At 35.7% G+C, this 21,330-nt stretch overlaps 1 protein-coding gene across 1 annotated transcript in view; it reads left to right on the top strand.

Moving 5' to 3' along the window:
- MS3_00010661 (uncharacterized protein) overlaps positions 1-21,330 on the top strand; it is a gene marked incomplete at its 5' end in the record, with an annotated part of 53,003 nt that overhangs the window by 18,775 nt on the left and 12,898 nt on the right. The window contains 3 exons of the mRNA XM_051219056.1: positions 5,621-5,737; positions 13,781-14,032; positions 17,609-17,672. Of these exons, the coding sequence (XP_051069812.1) occupies positions 5,621-5,737; positions 13,781-14,032; positions 17,609-17,672 (433 nt within the window). The remainder of the gene's footprint in view (positions 1-5,620; positions 5,738-13,780; positions 14,033-17,608; positions 17,673-21,330) is intronic.

The following is a 21,330-nucleotide window of genomic DNA, read 5'->3' as shown; positions in this document are numbered from 1 at the left end:
ACGGATAAGCAATACTGAGGATTCCCATACTTGGAGTTATTTTAAATGTTTTAGATGTATTCAAGCGAACAGATGATTAATAAAACGATAAGTTTAATAATTTTAAAACCTTTAGGTATGGATATACCTGTTATCGCCATATTATATCCTAACGAAGAATAAATGGATGGTAACTGCTAGGAATTATTTATGGACTGTTATTACATATATTCTTATTCATGCTATCATAAGCTTACTTTTTACCTACTGGCTACTATTATACGATTTACCATTATTAACTTATTCCCAATCGATTAGTTACAGTCTCTTATACTGACAGCCACCTTTGGCTTGATCTTGTATACTTGTTATTTTCTATTTTATGGTGTGATGAGGTCTGATTTACTTGTATATAGACCATGTATGTCTGAAATACATGGTTTACGCAGTGGAGGCTGAGATTGTTTTTTGGACTCAATGGGCAGAGCTAGGCGAGAAGGACCAAAAGCGATTCAGAGTTGACTACTCTAGGCTGTTCGTGCTGGTTAACGCGTCATCGGTTTAGCACAAGAACAATGCCATATAAGTCGGTATTTGGATTGGCGATTTTTCCACATGATAATTAATAATGCAAAAATCATAACACACCGAATACTTATTCTAGAAAGTTGCTACATATCATTAGGCTGTCAAATTTAACTATACACATTTCATTATCTGTCTTTTCAAAACTGCCCAGATAAAAATATAAATGAAATTGATATTATGTTCATTCGACCTAATACACTAAATAATATCATTGTAAAAAATGCAGCCAACCTGTTGTAGATATTACTGTTATGAAGATAATTATAATTTAAACTGTTCGATAGAATACTATGGTAAAGTTTCTATTTACCTTTTTACTCAGATTCTTTAGTAAATTCTTACCATCGGACTAGTTAGTCAGATTTAATATAGATCAGCAAAATTCATTCACATTCACTTAACTAAATAGCGTTCTGGGATTTGACCCTATGTCAATTTGTGATAAGAATTCTAACTCTTTCTCGCACTAATTCAGATCTGTGTTATAAACGTAGTAAATGGTTGAAGTTTATCACGATCACTTTACTTTTACTCAACGGTCGTCTGTAATTTATGTCTCACTGAAATTACTATTCTCCAATGAGATGAACTACCTCAATAATGCATATCTTTGGTTTCAGTGTCAGCTTTTGTAATGAGTAACGTGTGATCAACTTACTGAACCACGATAACTTAGATGATATTTTGTAACCTCCGTCAGCTAGCTAGATAATACTGTCGTTCTTTAGTTTTAAACCATAAACTGTGTTACGACTAGTGAGATAACCTCTTTGCTCTAAACGATATAGAGCGGGTTTCGAACTCTGTAGCTAAAAACCAAGCAATTGAACAAATTACTTTATTATTCCACACATCACACTCCAATATCGATAGTTCCATTAAAACATGACAATGGCTAATTTAACTGAAATATTATTGACTTGTACATAAATGTTGGAATAGGTGTAGTACACAAACCATCAAAATCATTTCAATCAATTCTATGCAAACGAAGAGATGTAATGACAAAAGAAGGAAAACCGAACATCATCTATAAAATCACCTGTTTCAACAGCAGAAAAACACTACATCGGACAAAGTGGACGACTCGATTTTCGCCTACAGGAACATCAATTAGCTGTCAAACACTATGACACATATCTTCGCTTATATCAATGCATATGGACGATTGTGGACACATAGTCGACTGGGAAAATGTTGAAATCTTGGATAAAGGCAATGCTAAAAACGCCAGAAAATTTTTAGAAGCTTGGCAATTAGCAATCAACAAACACATTGAAATCGATCCAATTTATCAACCAATCAGAAAAAAATTCTGGACAAATATAGGACCAAAAATCAAATCAATAATGAGATACAATCAAAATAAAAAAGTAATCAGTGATAGGTTAAAGGTCAACAATAACTAATGTAGAGATCGATACCAACAGGACAAGCTGTGAGCTATATGTGAGGAAATTGGAACACTTCAGTTCTACTCGAAGTTTGTGCTGATGATGTTGTTCAGAATAACAATGAAAGCTCCACGACTAAACCATCTATTTCAGAGAACAAAACTCTATCAAAATCATACCACACCTGAGCTACAAATCTTCTCTACCATCATATAAATGTCTTAATCTATAGTGAGTGATATCCGCTAAAAAAAGAGTCATCTACAAACCATAGACACATATTTATTTCTATACAAATAAACCTACAGCTGACATGTTAATTCATTACACTTTTTTTTGGTCAGTCAATCTTCTATTGAATGTGTCTTACAATTTCAAAAGTTGGAATTGAGTTGTATTGTCAATTTAAGAATAAAACAAACAAACAAACAATCAGTAATTAGACTTATTTTATATTGAAAGTAGAACAATATGTAAAAAGAAAATAAATTAAGTTTGTAGTGTTATGACACTTCAACTGGAATTGTTTATTAAACGTTTTTCAATAGTTGAATTCATGAGTCACTTAAAGCTAGACTACCATGGAGAATCTAGAAGCATTGGAAGATTGTTTCATCCCAATATGAGATTACTCAACAGTGTCCATCCATGATTCCGCCCACGGGGTTCGAACCCAGAAACCCCGGTCTCGCACGTGAGCGCCTAACCTCTAGACCACTGAGCCGACATTTGACAGTGTTAATGTCTAACTTCAATCAATCTACGAAATTGCACCAACATGGTGGCAGGTGGTTAATTGACTCATGAATTCAACTACTAAACTATTGCAATCTCTACAGAACCCCTTTTTGATCAACGTTTTTCACAATTAGACGTAAAACGTTAATGAAAATATAATTAGTTATTCAGTAAATTATCAGAAGGGGTTTGGGGAGATTTTAGAAATTTCACAGATTGAGATCATGAGTCAATTGAAGCTAGACCACCATGGAAAACCTGGAACCACAAACCCCTTCTGATAATAATAATCTGCTCACTGGTGACTGACTTCAAGAGATACTGCTGGAGTTCTAGTGAGGAGCCATTACCAATGGAGTTCAACCAGGTCTGTTGTGAGATATCAACTCACTGAAGACAATGGTATACGGTAGCGCAACTTCATGGATTGGCTGAAGTTAGACATTAACATCGTTGGATGCCGGCTCAGTGGTCTAGTGGTTAAGTGCTCGCGCGCGAAACCAGTATGCCCTGGGTTCGAATCTCGCAAGGGGCGACGTCGTGGATGCGCACTGCTGAGGAGTCCCATATTGGGACGAAACGGCCGTCAAGTGCTTCCAGGTTTTCCATGGTAGTCTAGCTTCAATTGACTCATGATTTCATTCAGTAAATAATTACTTCTTAACTAGGATCTTTTCATTGTAGAAATTGAGTGTTTTTACAATTTTTAACTAAAGTTTAATATAATGGAATGTAAGAAATACTACTTTGAGATTATTAAATATTAATGTGTAAAATAGTGAATTAGTTGTTCAAGGCATTGGTTATTAACTAGCAGTTTTCGAAACCTGGTTAATTTCCCTCTTAGGCAACGATACAAAACCACTAGTCCTTGTACATAAATATATAACTCAAGTCAGGTACATAAACCTATATACTTTTGTTTATTTAATCGCACTGTACTCCTATGTTTGAACTGATAATGTGAAGTGGAAAGTTATAATTCTATTCATTTATTTGGTTATATATATGTATTCCTATCAGTACCATTGACCAATAATCTTTATACTGGAATTTCGGTTAATATTTGGAGCTCATTTAATTTTGCTGTCAACAGTATAGTTACTTGATACAAGTGAAATAATCATAATGGTAGCCTCTTTTAACAGAAGTTGTATGCAAATTCCTATCATCTTCATTAGCTCATAGCTAGTTTATAATGTTCACTTTAAACAACACAGGAAACTAATTAAGCTAAAACCAATTGGGAACAAATACGTTTACAATGTTATCGATACCGTGAACCGGTCCAAGTCAGATACCCATTGACTTTCAGGAGGAACTGAATACTTAATTCATCTTAGTGCAAGACTCCTCAACATTACTCATCCGGATATCGGGATATTTAGTCTTGCGTGCGAACGCTCAATCTATAGACAATTGGATGTCTTACATAGATCAGTTTGTGATAGGAATAACATTCAATTACCAACAAACCTCTAAACATCTACGATATCTTTAGAAACTTAGAACATTATAATGTTCGGAAATTAGATATGGAAAAACCTATCTAACTGTGGTTTAAATGAAAACTATTTGGTGTGGTGAATTTCGGAAGACGAAAACACAAGTTCAAACTCGTAAATAATAATTAGCGAAATAGTAAATAAGTGTTCGGAATCAATAATCCTTAACATCCAGTATGCTGTAATTCAGTGTACGTATTGATATCAAAATGTTATATATATATATATTTATTATTTCCTTTCCTACCTATTTGTTTTGAAGTCAGTTAAGTCATCCTATAACTAGTTTTGCGAAGAGATGTTAACTATCAAAGGTATATTAAGCACAATGACTTATCGAATTGAACTAAACCTAATGATTTTTGATGGTTGAAGATAGTCAACAAAAGCCCTATGTTTAGATTTTATAAAGTGTACCTGTAATCTTTAAAGAACTCAAGCTTCCTGACGGGTTCAAACCTATCTTGCCCAGGTTCACATTCAGAGAAATTATCATTCAGTCCTTAAACTAACTTCTTGCAAGATCAATTTGTTTAAATTTATTGATGTTATGTTTAAAGCGATTACGAGTTCACCTAATCTGAGAACGGAACAATGACTATGTGACCAAAAACTAATAAACTAGCTATTCTGACGCGTCCCAGCCCCGCTAACTAGAGAGAGAAGTCCAAGTTCGAAATGAAGAAATATATTCCGCAAACAGTCAGAAGTACAAACAGTAACAACAGACACAAATCAAACGTATATATGCAGCATGAAATTATCCTTGGGAATAGCATACTAAAAGATACAACGAACCAATAGCGTTTAAGATCCTCCCAAGTAGGAAATACGATACGAAGGTGAAAATGAGCGCTTTAGGCGCGAAAACAAGAAATTCAAATCTGCAAAATAAAATTACAAAAACAAAGTATTTACTAAGTGAGTTCTGAGTATCTAACATCCCCAACAATTGATCACTTTGTAGTGACCATAACAAATCAACCATATTTTGAAAATATTCATTAATGAGAAAATAATCAGTTTGTTAGTTTCAAATTGCTTTTATTCGTCGATTTACATTCTTTCTGTGTTTTTCTTTCTTCTTCTTCTTCTTCTACTACTACTACTACTTACTACTTACTACTTACTACTACGTGTACTTATCAATTTTTTTATCTTGTCTCATGTCACGGTTTTTTATTACTTTATGACAGGTACATTTTTATCTTATCCACTTAAATGACTTGTCAGATTTTTAATTAAATTAGTACTAAATTTTCTTTATTGGTAAACATGTGCTGACATTGTTGTCTAGCTGGATTATAACCATGTTAACTCATTGAAAATGAGTGATTAGTACAAGTTTAAATATTTTACAAATTATTTACAATGTCGTCTTCTTTTTTTACTTTTACATTCCTTCATTTTAAACAGGATTCAGATGGTGATCATATTCCTGACCATATTGACACAGATGATGATAATGATGGTATACCGGATTTACAAGATCCAGATCATCCCAATTTCGATTATTTACGTGATTCAGATAAGGTAAGTTATTTACAATAATAATAGCTATATTACTATTTGAGTTGATAATATAACATTCGATAAATAGTACGTTACTTAACGGGCAGCGGATGGTAACTAAGCCGCGTTGTATCAAGTAACTTTAGGGAGCGATGCTTCAATAACTAAGATATGTTTCAGCGCAACAAAAAGTGTGAATAAGGTATATGAGAGCTTAGTTTGTACAAGTTGATATTTAAAAATTCTGAACGTTAACAAAATAGTTTGATAAAATATGTGCATATGCAGTCGGCGGACAATCAGGAAAAGCATAGGAAATATGATCTCACCGGTCATAATTAAATATCGATGCGAAACCAAAACTTTCTAAGATATAAGGCTAGAATCACATGAATTTCTGATTCACTGTCGGTATGCTTTTAGTTAATCCCAGATTTACATCATTTATGAGAATTTACTAGCTAAATAAGAGTAACTTTTTGTTTGATACCAAAATTTCCAATTGTTTTATACAGATTGACTGGACGGTAGCAGCTTATTAGTTCAGATAAAGTTATCCAGTTCATCTTATTCAGTACACTAAATGAGAAATAACACAACTACTCACAGCAGGTCATGATTACACACCGATGAATAAAAACATGCACATGGGATCTATTGACTTCGGTTAAAATAAACTTAACAACTGAGTTTTCGTTTGTAAGTATTTGTATTCACCTATTATCGATAGTCAAAACTGAACTAGATCAGCTTCTGATGAGATGTAGGCTCTTTGAGCGAATGTTTTAAATTTGGCTATAGCCGCTAGTTAATTACAATGTCGAATAGTAGCTAATAGTGGAATCTGGAAAGCGTTTTTTTATTATTTCGGACCTGGCTGAAGAACGCACCTGGTTCCTAGTGCTGATATTCACACTGACACTGAAAAATACTACCCACTACATTAAAAGCCTTGTGCATTATCCATTGGCTCTTTCGATCACCACGGTAATATTGTACATGATTTTTATTATAGTTTCGTTAATATTCAAAGGTCTATGGTGTTGTTGAGCACTGTAACTGATCAGTTTACTTTGAAATATGTTTATCCAGAGCATTCAACTTTACTCTGTAACTTTTAATTTAAGATTAATATAAATTTTTTAAAGTAATTTTCCTAAAAATTTCACTTTTTTGTATTTTAAGTATGGGGATTTGTGGAGATTGTAGTATTCTCAAAGTTAAATTCACAAGTCGATCTAAGCTAGACCACTACTGAAAATCTGTAAGCTCTGGACGGAAACTTAGTCCTAGTATGGAACTCCTCGGCAGTGCGCATCTACGATCCCGCATGCATAACTCGAAAACAGGACGTTCGGTTTCGGGCATGAACTCTTCACATCTAGACCTCTGAGCCAACATCCGACGGTGTTAATGTTTAACTTCAATAGATCTTGCACACCTATTCATCTATTGCCTGAAGCGCATGACTCTCTCATATCTGACGCAGACTGAATTTCAATGGATGAGCACTACTGAGGAGTCCCATACTAGGACTAAAAGGGCCATCCAATGTTTCTAGGTTTTTAATGGTGGTCTAGCTTAGATAGACTCATCAATTAAACTTTGAAAACATTCATTTATCTAAACATAATTGTTTTCCATTGTCCCCATCTTAACTGAAATTATTGTAGACCAATGAAAAAAATCCACGTTGACTTACATGTTCTGTATCAATTGGTCAGTACAATGTTACAATGACATTACAATTTAACAATGAAAATTTATACTCCCCACTAAGTTTGTTGAAATGAAACATAAGAAAACAATAATAAAATTATTTTCACCTTGTTTACACCCATAATAACATAATTCTATTCAATAAGCCTTCAACTGGTGAATAAAATAAAGTATATTCCGTATAAAATATTTTCTGAAACTCCATATATAGTCTCTTTGTTTATTTTCTTTATTCTTCTTACATTGATTAGCAATGTTCTCAAATGTGATGATTGTTTTAGTTTTCAATAATAATCGTCTTCTCAAAGCGCACCAGGTTTCTTAAATAATTTTAACGTATGAATATGACAAAAGTATAAAATTAAGTTCGATACTGATCCTCATAGATTATTACCAAACCTATATGACTAGAGGTAATAATATAAAGACCTATCTATCAATGAGAAAATATTTATACATCACAAAAATATTACTAGAAAGGTTAGTGTTATGAATTTGTTCGGTAATCCCCTATCTTGAAAGACATCTTTAATATTGAGGCACTACTTGTAAGATGAAATGCACAAGTCTGGAAGTTCAGATACATTGGAAATACTACTGATGAAGCTTACAGTAATACTATAGTGATAATGTTAAATTCGTTAAACCGGACGGTTTTATTGTTAAAAGTGAAGTTTCTCTTTAAAATATACAATGCAGTAGCAAACAATCAATAAAATTACCAACAATTTAAGTTTCTTTTCGTAGCTAAAAATGGAGCTTCAGAAAGTTATTTAAAATTCACTAGATTTCTTAGAAGCAGTATGTTAGTAATAGGATGACAAATACATTGTCTATATTACTGGTTACATACAATGTCATACAGTTATGCATCAAAATTGGTATGATTTTAATGACTGAAGAACTGTATACAGAATAAATAGAATGTGGCTAGCGGTATAATACAAGTTACGTGTTGCTGTCTATTTAGAACACTTTAGCAAGTTCTTGTAAATAACTTTTAGTTTTCAATGGTTTACTTGTTGTCCATTCATGCTGTAAACTATTTTTAAACATCACAGTGAGAATTTATTAGTATAGGATTTTGAAGATTGCTGAGTTTTGATTAAGATAAGAATCGATCAATGTTAGACCAGCATTGAATACGTGGATATGTTCAACGGCCATTTCGTCCCAGTATGGGACTCCTCAGCAGTGAGCGTTCACGGCTGTCCATAGCTTCCAGGTTTTCAACGGTGGTCTAACATTGGTTGGTTCATGATCTCAATCAAAACTCAACAATATCCAGAAACTTATACTGATAATTATCATGTGCTCACTAGTGACCAGCTTCGACATGTGATTCCCAGAGTTCTAATGAAAAGCTGTGACCAGTGGAGCTAATCTGTGTCGGATCTGAGATAGTTACTCGCCGAAGACAATCAAAGGTGGTCGCTCAATATCGTGGATCAGCTGAGGTTATACACTAAAACCATTAGGTGCCGGCCCAGTGGTTTACAGGTTGGGCGATCGTGTGTGAGACTGAAGAACCTAGGTTCGATTTCCCCATGCGGGATCGTGCATGCACACTGATGAGGAGTCCCGTACTTACTTACGCCTGTTACTCCTCGTGAAACGACCATAGGCCGCTCACCAGCATTCTCCATCCAACCCTGTCCTGGGCAGTCCTTTCCAGCTCTTTCCAGTTGTAATTCATCCTTTTCATATCTGCTTCGATTTGCCGACGTGATGTGTTCTTTGGCCTTCCTCTTTTCCGATTCCCTTCAGGATTCCACGTTAGGGCTTGCATCGTGATACAGTTTGGTGATTTGAGTAATGTATGTCCTATCCATTTCCATCATCTCTTCCTAATTTCCTGTTCAGCTGGAACTTGTTTGTTCTCTCCCACAGAACGCTGTTGTTGATGGTATCCGGCCAATAGATGTTGAGTATCTTGCGTAGATAACTATTTATAAATACTTACACTTTCTTGATGATGGTTGTAGTAGTTATCGAAGTTTCAGCTCCGTACAGTAGAACTGAATGCCTTGACGTTCGTATTGAAGATTGTGACTTTGATATTGGTTGTCAGTTGTTTTGTGTTCCATATGTTCTTCCACTGTAGGAATGCGGCCCTTGCTTTGCCAATCCTCGCCTTTACGTCTGCATCTGAACCTCCTTGTTCATCGATGGTGCTTCCCAGGTATGTGAAGGATTCCACATCTAGAGTTTCGCCATCAAGAGTGATTGGATTGCTGTTGTCCGTGTTGTATTTGGGAATCTTGCTTTTTTCCTCATGTATGCTGAGGCCTACTGATGCAGAGACTGCTGCTACACTGGCTGTCTTTATCTGCATTTGTTCGTGTGTATGCGACAGGAGGGATAGGTCATCTGCGAAGTCCGAATCATCTAATTGGTTCTGAGCTGTCGATTGTATGTCGTGTTTTCCTTCGAATATCGATGTCTTCATAATCCAGTCGACCACCAGAAGAAAGAGGAAGTTAGAGAGTAGACGGCCTTGTCTGACTCTGGTCCTTACTTGGAATGCGTTTGTCAACTGTCCTCCATGCACTACTTTGCACTGTAGTCTGTTGTATGAATTCCGGATGATATTGACGATCTCAGATATTCCATAGTGTCAAAGAAGTTTCCATAACGTTCTCCTATCTACACTGTCAAATGCCTTTTCATAATCAACGAAGTCGATGTACAGTGACGAGTTCCATTTAACTGATTGTTCGACGATGATCCGTAGTGTTGCGATTCGGTCTGTGCATGATCGGTCCTTACTAAATCCAGCTTGTTGATCTTGAAGTTGGGCGTCTGCTGCGTTTTTCATCCGGTTCAGCAACACTCTGTTAAAGACTTTCCCGGTTACTGAAAGTAGTATAATGCCTCTGTAGTTTTCACATTTACTCAGGTCTCCTTTCTTTGGAATCTTGACGAGGTGTCCTTCTTTCCAGTCAATCGGCACTTGTTCCCCCTCCCAAATCTTTTTGAATAGAAGGTGAAGCATGTTTGTAGTTAATTCGATGTCTGACTTCAGTGCTTCAGCTGGTATGTTGTCGGGTCCTGCTGCTTTCCCGTTCTTGATTTGTCTGACGGCCATTCTAATTTCTTCCGTCGTTGGTGGGTTGACATCTATAGGAAGATCTGTGTGTGCTGCTTCGATGTTCGGTAGATTCATTGGAGCCGGCCTATTCAGGAGTTCCTCGAAGTATTCTACCCATCTGTTCCGCTGTTCTTGGATTTCAGTGATTGGCCTGCCTTCTTTGTCCTTGACCAGCCTCTCTGGTTTACTGTATTTCCCTGCTGGTTTCTTCGTTGTATCGTAAAGTTGTTTCATATTTCCTTCCCTTGCAGCCTTTTCCGCCGTCGTTGCTAGTTATTGCATGTATTTCTGCTTGTCGTCTCTAATGCTCTTCATCACTTGCTTGTTTGCTTCAATATACTCAGCTTCTGCTTGGACTTTCTCTGCTTGTGTTCGACTGTTGTTGACTTCTTTCTTCTTGTTCTACCTTCCTTTGATCCTGTCCAGTGTTTCTCTAGAGATCCATTCCTTATGATGATGCTTCTTTAGGCTCAGAACCCCTTGAAATGTTGAAGTTAATGCTTCTTTGATACTCTTCCAGTTGTCCTCCATAGTAGTTTCTTCTTCCTTCAGTAGATCCTGTAAGGCTTGGAACCTGTTGTTGAGAGCTATCTTGAATTCGTTGATTTTGTTAGTATCTCGAAGGAAGGCTATATTGAACCTTTGTAGTGCTGTTTGTCCAGTTTTCCAGTTTCTCTTTAGCTTCAGTTTTAAATTGGCCACAACTAGGTGATGATCTGAAGCTATATCAGCTCCTCTCCTGGTTCTCACATCCTCCATTGTCCTTCAGAATTTTTTATTGAAACAAATATGATCTATCTGGTTCTCCGTAGTGTGGTCCGGTGAGATCCATGTAGCCTTGTGTATACGCTTGTGTGGAAATATTGTGCCTCCTATGACCAATTTGTTGAATGCACACAAATTTGCAAATCTTTCTCCATTTTCGTTTCTCTCACCCAGTCCATGTCGTCCCTTGATATCTTCATATCCGGTGTTGTCTAATCTGACTTTGGCGTTTAGATCTCCCATCAGAATGATGAGGTCCTTTATTGGGCACTTTTCTATGATTGATTGCAGCCTCTTATAGAATTGATCTTTAATGTCGTCATTGCTATCATTGGTGGGTGCATAACATTGGATAATATTCATTAAGATCCCCTCGTTCTTTGTTTCGAATGATGCTTTGATGATTCTGGATCCGTGAGATTCCCATCTTACAAGTGCATTTCATGCTACTTTGGACAGCATTAGAGCAATTCCCTGAGTGTGTGGAGCATTGTCCTCTTCGTGACCGGAGTAAAGCAGCATCTCTCCCGTATTTAGCCTTTGTTGCCCAGCTTGGGTCCAATGGGTTTCGCTGATTCTCAGTACTGCCAAGTTGTATCTCCTCATTTCCGTTGCTATTTGACTGGTCTTCCCGGTCTCCCATATTGTTCGGACATTCCATGTACCTATAAAAATTGTTGCTCTGGTTGTTAGAAGGTGCATCGGCCTCGTGGCTTCCGAAGGAACTCGGCTCATACCATGAGACGTCATAGTTCTTCTAAATGAAGACCTTCTAACTCCCAGGGCAGAGTTTAAATGGTTTGAATTATTTTTTCTAGTGAGCATTTTTCAGCGAGCTAGTTTTCTACGGTATGGGTTAGCTAACCCCATGCCTAACCCTCCTCCTTTACCCGGGCTTGGGACCGGCAGTAACTCTAGTACGGCCGTCCAGTGCTTCCTGGTTTTCAGTGGTGGTCTAACACTGATCGATTCATGATTTCAATCAAAATTTATTATATTATGTAAAATCACACTGTATTTATAAAATATGAAAACAATACATCAAATATACTATTTACCGATCTTTCTTGAGTTACCCCTTGAAAATTTCGTCGTTCTTTCATTCCTGTTGTCAATCTGATTACTTCCTTCTTTCCTTTCTCTTCTTTTCATTTCCCTCTTCTGTCTGTATAATTCCACTTTGAATTCTCGATACATACTACTTATATCTGTTTCATACGAGTACCATATATCACACTACTAGACTACTCTTAGTAAATTCATTTTGCACAAGTTCAATGATTAATTACAGGTTGTACCGATGGCAAGTAATAACAGAAAACGAGAGTGAATCGTTGATGAACTCAATGCAATCTAACTAGTTTCTTTTTAAAAATTACATAACCAAGTGTCAAATACCAGTGGTAATTATATCGTCTTTAATCGATTATTTCGTCTTATGCATATTAGTTAATTGATTAGGTAATGTATGACATAACAATTAATGAATATTAAATACAAGGATATCTATTCTATATTATTTCATATATAACTAACGTGAAATTCTGTTTAACATCACATAATGAATTCAATTCTTATATTTAACCAAAGAATATAATGTGTTATTCTTACATAGAAACATTATGCGTTAACGTTACACTCTTATTTCTCTCTTAATAAATAAACTAATGATGAAAATTGACATTCTAATTGAGAAAAATATTTCACTTACTTCAATAAATAATGATCATATGGACACTGGTAACTAGCATCAAAATGAATTTCGCATAATTCTAGTGCGAAGCCATGACCGATGGGGTTAACCAACTTGTAGGCTAAACAGGAGCCTCGTATATAATATGAATGTAGATCAATTTATATCATATCACTAATTAGAGTTAAAAATATGAGCAAATGAAATTTTTATTCACTCATCTAATATAGTAACATGTTAATGACAAGACTTGAAAGTGATGAGTTGAATCTAATATAAGTGGACTTTTGAAGATATTATAAGTTTATAGGGCTTGACAACATTATCGTGCAAAAATCTCTTCTTATACAAGTATCCCCTAATGAATCAAACCAGAATTTAAAGGTGAAGGGATGTGATGATATATTTGAATCCATGTCAGTGGATTGAAATATGTGCAATCTAGACTGATTAGTTATCATAAGAGATGCTCAACATTTTGTATCCAAACATAGTTTAGCGTAGTTATATAACAGAGTGCATTCAGCTTAGAACAGGTCTAGTAAAACTAATGAGGCCAATATCGATTTCGAAGGTTTACAAAACCATTTATTTTGGGAGTTTTTTTTACCACTAAATGGTCTTGTACATTGACAGTGGATTCCAAAGCCGGATAAGAAAGCTATTTATTCCTTCCTAGTTTATAACAATTCATTGATGATGAGAATGCCTTCAAACATATTAGTAATGAAAAGAAAAAGATACCAAACAACAACCATTTCCTTTCGTAATTCATCTTTTTCTAAAATTTCTATAGGATGGTATTCCTGATACACTAGACATGGATGATGATAATGATGGTATACCAGATAGCATGGATTTTGATTCAGATGGTGATGGATCGGATGATCTGTTTCAAGATATTGACAAAGATGGGGTACCGGATAGTGTAGATGATGATATGAATAATGATGGAATACCGGATCATAAACAAGATCATGATTGTGATGGGATCCCAGACATTGTTGACCCTGATGATGATAACGATGGTTATTTTGACACAAAACAGGTAAGTAAAATTACATTTCTTTAAAAAGGGAAATTAATGAATTTTCTAAAATTCTAAAGGAATTCAAGGAATTACAAACTACGTGATTATCAGTATTAACGATAAATTGCATATTGCGTGCATATATTTACATATCAATGAATTTAATGTATTGTTTTTATGCTTTGAAAACACACTACTCAAAGTCAATTTTTGTTAACAACCCAATATTGAATTTTTATTCATGATATTGAGTATTGCCAGTAATGCATACAAGTCATTCATTCATAAGCAGTGTAGAACCCGACTTAATTCAATTTGCTACACCATATACGTACACACAAATAAAATTATCAAATCACCTTCCGAAGTAGCAAAAGTGTCAACAGAAGTAGAAAAGATTAGGATTAAATGATATGGTCCAAGTATAATCAATGATTTTGTGAAATAAGTAGTGCAATATAATAAATCGAGATTGAAGTGAAGATAGGAATTGGTCGTATATCTTCCATTATGACAGATTCCAGGACATGTTACAACAACATCACTAACCGTTGGTTATCAGAATCAGATGAACCCCAACTAAGTAGTCTGTACCTACCAATATGAATTAGTTTAACAAAAAATAACTTCATAGACTGACATCAAGTTTTGGTTTGAGTGATCTTCGCTTCCTTTCAATCCACTAGTCCTACCCCAGAAAACATCGTGCATTAAGGTAAGGAGTAATTGAGCAAACGTATTGTATATAAAATAAACCTCCAAATAGATATACCTAAACGCATTATAATAATCATTTTCATGTATATGAAACAACTGAAAAATGCTTCATATAATTTAAATTCTGAAAGACGATACTAATGATCTAAACATTCTTCAATATTTCACAATTGTATAATAACATTTCTTTGAATGCATTTCACTCTAGAATGAAAGAGACACTCTATGCACCTTTGTATTTAAATAGACAGATAGATAAAAACTTTGAAAAGAAAATGTGAGTTAGAGAATAAAATACTGATTATTAGTCCACAATGGGATAACAAAATGTTACATGTATTCTTAGTTACATTTTCTCGTGCACTTTTATTTATGCAGAAAAAATGTATGAACACAAATGAAGTGACTGACGGTGTAAATAAAAAAATTCTTTGACAGTCTTTCACTTGTACGAAATCAGTTTGCTCCGTTATTCCATTCATTGATCTGGGGTAGTTTAACATTTAGATTAATAATACTGGTATGGTTTTCTTAGTCTAGAATAAGGGATACTAGTGGAAATGCCATATGTTATGTCTAAAAAAAACTAGCTCATGGTTGTATATTATGTGAAATACCAAAATTCTATTATAGAATCAACTTTTCTTACCTTTCTGTTTGTTTTTAACTATACATTTTTTTTTACATTAAAACTATTTTTGAAAGTACTTTAAATGCCTTGTAAATCCAACTAGCGAAATATTTTGTATAATAATATGAACTACTGATACGATTATCAACAGTATAAAATTAAACATAAAACTGTCAGATGAAGAGGTTGAAACTAAAGATAATATAATGTTCATGATCTGGGTTTGTTCAATGAGTTTTACTTTTTTTATGGTACACAAATAACTAGTCTTCAGCATGAAAACAAAATCTAATGTAGTTTATGGCTGTGCATCGCATTCAGACGTAACTCGTCACCCAACGAAGAGTCATTTGAAATCTAAGAGGTAGAAACATCACTGCATTATTTCTGGGTAGGATGACAAGATCTCATGTTCCTTAGTATTACTTTCAAATAACTAATCCACAATAACGCGGGGAAAATTCTTCTCAAAGAGTCAATAAACACACACGGTCATTTGTCTCTCAATATGTACTAACCTTATTTCGAACCGCCTTGTAAATTTATTAAATGTTTACTGATTGTAAATCCTAGCCTTGTTTTTCTAAATACGGATTACTTTCTGGTCAATCTCTTCAGATTTTAAAATTAATGCTGTAATTTTTGGTTTATTCTGTTTATTTGGTTCGTCTGAAGTATTTTTTTGTAACATCTCACATTTCGATTTCTGCTTTCACATCACTGATTACCACTGGATCGTCAATGTTCTAGTCATTTGATGATACAAACTAACGCCAAATAAGCCCTCATTGGAGTCAGATTTTACTGCTAAAAACATAACCATCGGCATTTTTCTCATCAAGTCTCGTTTCTAGTGTAATCACTTAGTTAGGTTACAGAATAACTGAGACGTTTAGAACCAAACTAATCATACGCAATTCATATCAATCTAAATATTTAAAAACGAGTCCGATCAATCTAAATTCAGTAAATTGATCTGTACTGGTGGCGGAAACAACTAGACAGTTAGTTCCGAAACACTTACTCAAAATAATTAAAAGAATTTAAAATTGTATCTGTGATAAAAGATAATGAATGATTGGATCAATATGTAACAGATATATATGGATGAATGAATGAAATTCCATCAAACTCTAATGTCCCAGTAAAAGCAACAATAAACAGAAGTCTTTAACTGATGAACAGATATTTGGAGATGCAAGAAGGAGTTACCAAAAAGGTATTTTTGTAAAATAAATAAACATAAGCATTCAGATATCATATTTAAGGTTAAAATAAACATGTCAGTAAGCTTATATCAAAGATAACCGAATATCATTAATTAATTGGACCAGTGGTTTGAATAAAGAGTACGTACGGCGCAAAACCAAAAGATTCTGGATCTAATCTCCGGTAGGATCAAGGATACATTTTTCCGAGGAGTTTCGTACTTTAAAAAATAGGTGTTCGGTGATCCTTAATTTTTACTGATTGAAGATAAATTCAGTTTGTGGTGCAAACAATCTCTACAAACCTCTAATTCTAGTAACAATTAGTTACTGAAGTTCAGTCCTGAATATTAGTTTATTATCTTATATGTTTATTGATAAGGAATTGAGTTATCCTGTCGTTGATATTTTAATCTTTCTCTATTCGCATACGAACATCATATGAGGATGGCCTTAACACAGTTGTTTCCTCACATGCAGTTTTAGAACAGATGAACTGTATCTAGTAATGGAATTTTGCTCGGTTCTGCACTTATCAGACTGATGTGACTGCATTATTATGTTATTGTTCAAAATAGTAATTCAACTAGGTTTCTTTTGATTCAAGTGCTAATCCATTATCTATTAAAATAATGAGTTCAGAAAGCTAGAAACTTGCTCACCAAGTACGATTTCTGTAATAATTATTAGTTAGGATCAGTATGGGGATTTGTGGAGATTGTAGTATTTTCAGAGTTTAATTCACGAGTCGATCATTAGGAATCATGGATGATTACTTATGAAGAGTTCTATATTAGGACGAAACGGCCGTCCATTTCTTCCAGGTTTTCAACAGTGGTCTAGCTTAGATAGGCTTATTAATGCAATTGTGAAAATATTAGTTAGGACTTAAGTTATTCCGTTGTTAATATCCAAATGCTGAATTGAAATCAATGTTAGTTAGCAATAACGTAAAACTATTACTAAATGGATGTAGAAAAAATAATCGATATAATGCACTTTTCTTCTGTACTTTTTTCCTAAAAAATTACATTACAGGATAGCGACAATGATGGTTTATTGAATGAATGGGACGATGATGATGATAATGATGGTATTCCAGGTTAGTCACTGTGTTTGATGTATTTTTAGACAAAATAATCCATTGAAAGAAACGATAATCTTTTCTAAGTATTAATTAGTGCCTTTATAGGATTATTTTTAAAGTTTGAAATAATTATAAAATCAGTTTTAGACAATCTTTCATTCTTGCAAAACCTGAAATTAACATTTGAATTAGTTTGATCAAAGGTTCTATAAACTTTGAATCAACTTATCTTAGATCCTTGTATTACCATACTGTAGAAATGATAAATATTCATACAGTCATATCTATAGGTCATAATAGTTCGCCATTATAGGTACATGGAACGTTAGAACAATGTGGGAAACCGGGAAGACCAGCCAAATAGCAACGGAAATGAGGAGATACAACTTGGCAGTACTGAGAATCAGCGAAACCCATTGGACCCAAGCTGGACAGAAAAGGCTAGCTACGGGAGAGATGCTGCTATACTCCGGTCACGAAGAGGAAAATGCTCCACACACACAGGGAGTTGCTCTAATGCTGTCCAAAGTAGCACGAAATGCACTTGTTGGATGGGAATCTCACGGATCCAGAATCATCAAAGCATCATTCAAAACAAAGAACGAGGGGATCTTAATGAATATTATCCAATGTTATGCACCCACCAATGATAGCAACGACGACATTAAAGATCAATTCTATAAGAGGCTGCAGTCAATCATAGAGAAATGCTCAAGAAAGGACCTCACCATTCTGATGGGAGATCTAAATGCCAAGGTCGGAATAGACAACACCGGATATGAAGATATCAAGGGACGACATGGACTGGGTGAGAGAAACGAAAATGGAGAAAGATTTGCAAATTTGTGTGCATTCAACAAATTGGTCATAGGAGGCACAATATTTCCACACAAGCGTATACACAAGGCTACATGGATCTCACCGGACCACACTACGGAGAACCAGATAGATCATATTTGTTTCAATAAAAAATTCTGAAGGACAATGGAGGATGTGAGAACCAGGAGAGGAGCTGACGTAGCTTCAGATCACCACCTAGTTGTAGCCAATTTAAAACTGAAGCTAAAAAAGAACTGGACAACTGGACAAACAGCAATACAAAGGTTCAATATAGCCTTCCTTCGAGATACTGACAAACTCAATGAATTCAAGATAGCTCTCAACAACAGATTCCAAGCCTTTCAAGATCTACTGAAGGAAGAAGAAACTACCATGGAGGACAACTGGAAAGGCATCAAAGAAACATTGACTTCAACGTGTCAAGAGGTTCTGGGCCTAAAGAAGCACCATCATAAGGAATGGATCTCTATAGAAACACTGGACAAGATCAAAGAAAGGAAGAACAAGAAGACAGCAATTAACAACAGCCGAACACGAGCAGAGAAAGTCCAAGCACAAGCTGAATACATAGAAGCAAACAAGCAAGTGAAGAGGAGCATTAGAGCCGACAGGAAGAAATACGTGGAAGAATTAGCAACGACGGCAGAAAAAGCTGCTAGAGAAGGAAATATGAAACAGCTCTACGATACAACGAAGAAACTATCAGGGAAATACAGTAAACCAGAGAGGCCGGTCAAAGACAAAGAAGGCAAGCCAATCACTGAAATTCAACAACAGCGAAACAGATGGGTAGAATACTTCGAGGAACTCCTGAATAGGCCGGCTCCAATGAATCTACCGAACATCGAAGCAGCACACACAGATCTTCCTATAGATGTCAACCCACCAACGACGGAAGAAATTAGAATGGCCGTCAGACAAATCAAGAACGGGAAAGCAGCAGGACCCGACAACATACCAGCTGAAGCACTGAAATCAGACGTCGAAGTAACCACAAGCATGCTTTACCCTCTATTCAAAAAGATTTGGGAGGAGGAACAAGTGCCAATGGACTGGAAAGAAGGACACCTCATCAAGATTCCAAAGAAAGGAGATCTGAGCAAATGTGAAAACTACAGAGGCATTACACTACTGTCAATACCAGGGAAAGTCTTCAACAGGGTGTTGCTGAACCGGATGAAGGATGCAGTAGATGCCCAACTTCGAGATCAACAAGCTGGATTCCGAAAGGATCGGTCGTGCACAGACCAAATTGCAACACTACGGATCATCGTCGAACAATCAGTTGAGTGGAACTCGTCACTATACATCAACTTCATTGATTATGAAAAGGCATTTGACAGTGTAGATAGGAGGACATTATGGAAACTTCTTCGACACTACGGAGTTCCTGAGAAGATTGTCAATATTATCCGGAACTCATACGACGGACTACAGTGCAAAGTAGTGCATGGAGGACAGCTGACAGATGCATTCCAAGTAAGGACCGGAGTCAGACAAGGCTGTTTACTCTCTCCCTTCCTCTTTCTTCTGGTGGTCGACTGGATTATGAAGACCTCGACATCTGAAGGAAAACACGGAATACAATGGACAGCTCAGAACCAATTAGACGATCTGGACTTCGCAGATGACCTAGCCCTCCTATCACGTACACGTGAACAGATTCAGATAAAGACAGCCAATGTAGCAGCAGTCTCTGCATCAGTAGGCCTCAGCATACACAAAGGGAAAACCAAGGTCCTCAAATTCAAAGCGGAGAACAGCAATCCAATCACTCTTGATGGCGAAACTCTGGAAGATGTAGAATCCTTCACATATCTGGGAAGCATCGTCGATAGACATGGAGGTTCAGATGCAGACGTAAAGGCGAGGATTGGCAAAGCAAGGGCCGCATTCCTACAATTGAAGAACATATGGAACTCGAAACAACTTTCAACCAATATCAAAGTGAGAATCTTCAATACGAACGTCAAGGCAATTCTACTGTATGGAGCTGAAACTTGGAGAACTACAACAACCACAATCAAGAAAGTACAAGTATTTATAAATAGCTGTCTACGCAAGATACTCAACATCCATTGGCCGGATACCATCGGCAATAGCCTTCTGTGGGAGAGAACAAACCAACTTCCAGCTGAAGAGGAAATTAGGAAAAGACGATGGAAATGGATAGGACATACATTACGCAAATCGTCAAACTGCATCACGAGGCAAGCTCTAACTTGGAATCCTGAAGGGAAGCGGAAAAGAGGAAGGCCAAAGAACACATTACGTCGGATAATAGAAGCAGATATGAAAAGGATGAATTACAACTGGAAGGAGCTGGAAAGGATTGCCCAGGACAGGGTTGGATGGAGAATGCTGGTGAGCGACCTATGCTCCTTCACGAGGAGTAACAGGTGTAAGTAAGTAAGTAAGTAAGTAATTATTTGACACAACTAAGGAGGACATAATGTGTTCTTGGTAAACCAGCCAGATTTGTATATTATCTTTTTATGTATACTGATTTTTGTGTAACGCTCAAAATAGTGATCATTTTCTAAATAACATGAGAATCTTAACCCCATAGTTGAGTAAGATGTTTATTTTAGGTTAAATATAGATAAGATGCAGAACCGATATTCAGTCATAGAAATTTTGATAAACTGTCTTAATATTACGGTAATGATTATTTATTTTACTATCCAGTTAATTCCTACTAGTATGCAAGTGAAATATTGCTGGCTTCAAAGATAAGCCTGGGACTTCTCATTGAAGTATAGTTCCAAAAAGAGAGGTTCTCATTAACTAATCCAGTTAATAATAAGATAGTGACTCTGTAAGCTGTTAGTAA

This window comes from Schistosoma haematobium, chromosome 3 (assembly GCF_000699445.3).
Source record: "Schistosoma haematobium chromosome 3, whole genome shotgun sequence".
Lineage (NCBI taxonomy): Eukaryota > Metazoa > Platyhelminthes > Trematoda > Strigeidida > Schistosomatidae > Schistosoma > Schistosoma haematobium.
The sequence above is the reverse complement of the archived record's forward strand: the minus strand, read 5'-3'. Positions and strand labels throughout refer to the sequence as shown.